At 35.5% G+C, this 6,860-nt stretch overlaps 1 protein-coding gene across 1 annotated transcript; it reads left to right on the forward strand.

Annotated features, from left to right (window-relative positions):
* Positions 1 to 510: 510 nt before the first annotated feature.
* On the forward strand, positions 511 to 4,798 carry LOC146026705 (interleukin-8-like). Its single transcript, XM_083157585.1, has 4 exons — positions 511 to 686; positions 1,880 to 2,015; positions 3,410 to 3,493; positions 4,254 to 4,798. Exons 1-4 carry the CDS (start codon positions 623 to 625, stop codon positions 4,291 to 4,293), a joined length of 324 nt encoding a protein of 107 aa, XP_083013711.1. The 5' UTR covers positions 511 to 622; the 3' UTR covers positions 4,294 to 4,798.
* Positions 4,799 to 6,860: the final 2,062 nt, after the last annotated feature.

Consider the following 6,860-nt stretch of genomic DNA (forward strand, 5'->3'; position numbering starts at 1 on the left):
ACAGCAGCTGTAGCAACACCGGTGGTTCTCCTTTTTTTTTCTTTACATTATGATAAATAAAAATGTTTGCTTGGCAATTTTCACACCAATTTTGATAAATTCACTTGTTTATAACTTGCTGTTGTATATTTAGACTAAATTGCCAATTTAATTACCCATTTAACCTATCTCAAGTGCACAAGCAACTCATAAGATTGCTCAACAATAATCAGTTTAAATAAAAAGAAAGCCTTTGAATATTAAAAAAAAAAAAACAAGCAAACATTGAGTGAATAATTTTTTTTTTGTATCTTTAAAAACCCTGGACTTCTGTGTGAAGCTCTATGTCATTGGCACTCTACTTGGTATATAAAAAAAATAGAAAGTACTTGATTGACATAATGCAATAATGTGTCATGTTACTGAACACAACATTACTCAGTCAGGAAATGTGATAAACTGCAAATTACTTATTTTGGAATTTACAGTGTTGTAATCAAGTACATATGATATCAGAGTGACCATGCTAGAACTAGAACATAAATACCTTTCATTACACAGCTGTAAAGCAAAAGCCTTGTACACAGCAGAGCTGCAGAAAATCGGCCAAGTATTGTAGATCCACAAGAAAACGTCAGCCACAATGCTCAGCAAAACTTTCTCTGCTGCTGTGGTTATCATTCTGCTTTGTATCACTGCATCAGAAGGTATTACATTTTTACCTGCTTATTTACAATATTAGACTTTTGCATTTTATTTTTATTTTTCCTATTGTGATTATTTATATGATACTCTATAATGTGTAATATATTTATAGGTCAAAGTCTAAATGACATAATTATAAATGTTAGTAAATATAGACAATTATTGAGTTATATTTATTAACAGTTTCTTATATAGTGCATACATATTCCGCAGCGCTTTACAGAGAATATTTGAACATTCACATCAGTCCCTGCCCCAGTGGGTCTTACAATCCATGGGGCAGATTTATTAAGCTCGGTGAAGTGATAAGGGGGGAAATTTACTAAAGGAAATTTGTAAAAAAATAGGTGTATTTGTATCCAGAAATACACTTATTTTTGACATTTACTATTCCGAAAATACGGCAATTCGTAGTCGTATTGATGTGCTATCAATATGAATACGAATTGCCGCATTTTCGGGATAGTAAATGTCAAAAATTTGTGTATTTCTGGATACAAATACACCTATTTTTTACAAATTTCCTTTAGTAAATTTCCCTCAAAGTGTCTGTTTTTTATCACCAACCAATCAGCTCCTACCTGTAAAGTTACAGGTTTGGTTTGAAAAATGACGTGTACGAGCTGATTGGCCGTTGCTAAAAACCAGACACTTTATCACTTCACGAGCTTAATAAATCTACCCCTATATTCCCTGTCACATGTACTGAAATGTAAAGTATTTATCAATTTGTCATAATTACTTTAACTATAATAGTTCTTAAAAAATATTTCTATACAACTAATGTTTTAATTAGAATTTTTTTAAATAAAACTCAGAGAAAAAGCCATTTCAACCACTTCGCAATAAGTAATATTTGTGAAAACTGGTGCATGCCAGGTACCTTAAATATACACCATAACACCAATGCCAATCAAAACCTGTCATATTGGTGAGTGTTGCTCTGAGTTAAAGCATTTTTGTGAACAGTGACCTGCATATCATTGTTCACAACACATACACATTTTTAGACAAATGTACCTGTAGCAAATGGTGCATATTTGCTATTATCTAAAAATCATGTTTTAAATGAGATATAAGATAAAAATTATAACATTATACATTAAACAAAACTACTTTGGCTTGTCAAATCCGAACTTCTCATAAAGCCGCATGCAAATAAAAGATTTTTCTTCTCCCTCCAATTGAATTGCAGCTATGACATTAGCAAGAACAGCAACAGAGCTAAGATGTCAGTGCATCAAGCTTGAGTCAAAGCAAATATCGACGAAACTAATGGAAAGTGTGGAGCTCATACCCAGCGGCCCCCACTGCAAAAATGTTGAAGTAATGTAAGTATTATGTATTACTCATAGTAACTAAAATACATATTAAATATATTAATCATATATTGTTGTTCTTTATAATTTGTTCCTCTATGTTTTTTCCAGGAAAGCAGTTTCCTAGCTAAAAATAATAACTTTACAAATCAAATGTATTATTATTATTATTATTATTATTAACAATAATAGTAATAACAATAATAATGACCATACAGTTTTTTTTTTTTTTTTTTTAAGAATGGGTAATCAAGAAATATGTATTCTGTTGTTCCAAGTGGTATAGGAACAAGTTTTTGAGTGACCAGAATAGTTTCTTTGCCCCAGAATTATGCATGCCCGAGCTGTTAACAGCCTGTCTCTGACAGCAGTGTGCCTAGCCCGCTTGCTGACATCTGCATTGGCGCATGCTACAGTGTGGGTGTCCATGCCCCTCTCCTATACCTTGACTTCTTTAAGCTGGGAGACCAGAATCCAAGTCACCCAATTTTTGTGAGCTTCTCAGACATTCTGGGAGAGTCGGCAAGTATGATGGAGAAAGGGTTGGGCAGGAAATGTTCTATGTAAGGGAAGATTGAAACTTTAAGGATGATTTCACCTGTAGCAGTCCTTCAGAAAATAAAACTAAGTTGATGGGGTTCTAGTGAAAACAAATAATTGGTGAGGCAAATGTAGAATGTGCAGAGAAAGTTAGATTTGGCTGTTGTTATTTTTTTCTGTGCAGAGTAAATACTGCCTTCCTTATTTATATACTGCACTTTCAATTTCAGTTTGACCACTCCTCCCCCCTCAAATGTAATTATTGCTGCACATTTACCCCATTTGCAGTGCAAAATGGTTTTGCCCATTTTGAGAACAAATTTACCCTGCAATCAGGTCTGAATTAGGCTCAGCGGCTGGCCAGATACATCAAATGTGCTACAATTACTTAATATGAACAATAAATGTAAATAAATAACAATTCTGAATAGCTCTCAGTTTGTAAAATGTACCTTGCGCAGCAATGTATGTAGAACATCTGTGGAGGGGCTCTGTGCAGGGTTTTTTGGAATAGGCTAAAGCTCGGCTCTTGGTTACGCAGACAGAATAAACTAAAACTATGGAAATGGAGCCAATTTGGAAAGTGAACTAGCATACTGTATCTGCAACTCTGCCAACACTACACACTTTAAAGAGCTTCATCCATCTTGTATCACGTCAACTTTCCATTATAAAATGTTTTATATATGATTTTACTTAATCTAAATTGGTCCTATAAGCAAGGATTTCAGAAATATAGTATAACCATGTCACTTCGCATTCAAGTGTATGCAGTTTTAAAAATGTAGTTTAAACTTTCTTAGAATATATCATAATATTTAGTTTTGTGCATTTAATTTATGTTTCTCATTTTCTAATGTATTCAGAATTACTCTTAAATCTGGGAACCTGGTTTGTGTTGATCCATCTGCTTCTTGGGTACAGAGAATTATCAAGAAGATATTAGAAAGGTACAGTATGTAAGAAACATTTGATAATAGTTTTAAGAAAAGTTAAACCTCATAACAAAATGATTGATTAATAATTTGGTCAAAATATTTAAGCTCACAATATACAGTATCCTACTCACTTCTGTATGATAGGCATCATCGAAATGTAGGTAAAATCAGATGTGTCACTTTAGTAATTAGGAGGTTAAATGTGACATTCATTTTTCAATAGCCTTTTATATGGTTGCCACGAGCCAGGAAAAGGTTCAGTATTATCAATAAGCAAATAGAAAACAGTTTTGTATTTGACTTTTCATAATACTCTGTGACAGTTTTAGGATTCAAAGTTTTATTCATGTAATTTTCAGTCTTAGAAATGTCCGTATGTATCAAAATGGACTAACTGGCAAAAACATTTATTACTCTATATATACCATGTATAATTATAATTATCTGCATTTTCTAGGCTATATAAATTAATATTTAATATTCATTAAAGAAAATAGATAAAAATTACAAATGTATGATTATTATTACTATGTGTGATGAACATGTAATGGTGAAGATTATAGTAAGTAATGTTGGTCACCACAATACAGTATATTAGCTTTAGCAATATCTATTATGTCATTACTTTAATAAATTATAGTATTATTTAATATGAAATTTAAATTATCATTTTTTTTTAAATATAATAAATACAGAGTAAAGCAATGTTTACTTTTTAGAAGTTGGTAAGACATTTATGTAACATACTGTACTTCTCTTTTTCCAACAATAGTCAAGATAACAAGGAAGAAGCATCAGTATCTCAGCAATGAAAACTATTCCTACTTTAAAGGGAGGATCATCCTCATCTCAAGCAAGGATCATACTATTGATTTTTTTTTTTTTACTGAAATAAGAAATAGTTTTGTATTCATTTATTTATTAACTACATATTTTCTTGTTAGCCAGTGACAAAATTTACTTAATTTTGATTACAGTAACTGGATAGAATTAAACTGCAATGGTTATTATAGACAAATTATATTTTATAGGCGTTAACACATCATTATTACGCAACACACATTTTTCTTGAAGCAGACTCTCAAATAAATATTTTACGTACAGTACTGCTTACTAGAAACAAGATGTTATGATCAACGAGTTTCTTAGCTTAAGTCAAGTTATTCAATAAATGTTTTTTTCCCCCATTATGTTGTATAGTACATTGAAACAAAATTTTAAACAATGTGTAAATGATTAAATGTTAATATTGTAAGTTAAAGAATTGTTTACCATTTTATATTATTTACGTATTTAAATTATTTATTAATGTTTACAATGGCAGACATTCAATGTTATCATTTTTCTACTGCATTTTTAAATAAATACATTAAAAAAATATTTCAAATGGCCTGATTATTTGCTGTATGTAAACATTTATAATTTATAGATGTTTCCACATGGGATGCAGTGTAAATCCCGGCAGTCGGGATCCCGGCGTTCAAAATCCCGATCGCCGAAATCCCGACACTTTCTCCCTCCAGGGGTGTCCACGACACCCCCGGAGGGAGAATAAATTAGTGTGCCGAGCGTAGCGAGGCACCGGGCCCGCTGCGTGGTGAGCGCAGCGAGCACGCAAGGGGGGGCGATCCATGTCCCCCCCTTGTCGGGATTTCGGCGGACGGGATTCCGGCGTCAGGATTTTGAACGCCGGGATCCCGACCGCCGGGATTTAATACTGAATCCTTCCACATAACCCTTTCCCCAATTTAACCAAATGGACAAATTAGCCATGCGATGGAATCTACCACTTAGCCACACATAGGGCCTTATTCAAGTTCACTCTTTCTGACAAAATCCTCCTTAGATGGACAAAACCATGTGCACTACAGGGGGGCAGATGTAAAATGTGCAGAGAGAATTAGATTTGGGTGAGTTATTTTGTTTCTGTGCTGGGTAAATAATGACTGCTTTATTTTTACACTGCAATATAGATCTCACTTTGCAGTAAAACCCCACCCAAATCTAATTCTCTCTGCACAAGTAACATCTGCCCCACCTGCACTGCACATGGTTTTGTCCATCTAAGAAGGATTTTGTCAGAAAGAGTGAACTAGAATAACCCCCATTGTGATTTTTTTTCCTAAGATATGTTACTTTAATCTGCTCCTTTATACAAATTCTTTTGCAGTAAAAAAAAATGTGAATCCATCTAATCGCTACTCGTGGTGGAGCATCATAGCCATGCTAAGCATTTCCTGCCAAATGATGCAAAAGATAAAGATGTATGAGGACACATCTGTAGGTTTCCTTATTTAACCAATTGGTTTATTAAATAATAAACCAAATGCCATATAAACTCTCCAAAGAGATCCACAATAGCTCTTGTTTCTCCCTTATTAAAAAGCATGCCCTAAATCAAACTCTAGATTTCGCTCTCCCACCTTGTTATTAGAATTCTCAGATATGGATTTGCCGCAAGTCCCTTTGCACACCATTAAAAATCATACCTCAGATTTTTAATGAATTTTTAATGATAATCAGATTTCCCCTGAAAACTGTGGAACTTCACTCCATGAATATAGGTACGCACAGTTCTTACATCATGTTTCCCCCAATACATCCATGTTTTCTCTCAAAGTATAATAAATAAAATGATCTACGGTACATTATAGATATTAAGAGTGCCTTACAATCTAATCCTGGAACTGAACCAGAAACTAAATAAACATGCGGTACTTGTTTCCTAGCATGGCCACACCGATTTGCATCGGGGTGGTCGTGTCGGAAAAATCGCGTCAATCGCATCGCATGCGACCAAATCGCATGCAATGCGATCGACGCGACCGACCCGATTTTTTCATTGAACCAAATGTGAATAGGGTCCCTGGGACCCGATTTTACTTTGGATTCAATGTAAAATATTCCCTAGACCCCCAATTTTACACCCTCAACGCCACCCCACGATTGACGCGAATCCGAAGCGTGGCGAGCGCAGCGAGCCCGCGAGGGGCGGCGGTGCGCGTCCTCCGACCTTTTCATACCCCTACTATCCACGTCGGCGTGGAGTTGAGAATATAAAGTGTGGCGAGCCCGAAGCGTGACGAGCGCAGCGAGGCGACGCGTCTAACTTCACAGGTATACGCGTCCACTCGCCACGCTTCGGGCTCGGTGGCTCGCTGCGCTCGCCACACTTTATATTCTTTATATTCTCAACTCCACACCGACGTGGATAGTAGGGGTATGAAAAGGTCGGAGGACGCGCACCGCCGCCCCTCGCGGGCTCGCTGCACTCGCCACGCTTCGGGTTTGCGTCAACCGTGGGGTGACGACGGGGCCATATACAATGTGAAATGGGTCATATTGGCCCATTTCACATTGTTTCCTATGTGAGACTTAA

Source organism: Crinia signifera, chromosome 1 (assembly GCF_055691185.1).
Source record: "Crinia signifera chromosome 1, ASM5569118v1, whole genome shotgun sequence".
Taxonomy (NCBI): domain Eukaryota; kingdom Metazoa; phylum Chordata; class Amphibia; order Anura; family Myobatrachidae; genus Crinia; species Crinia signifera.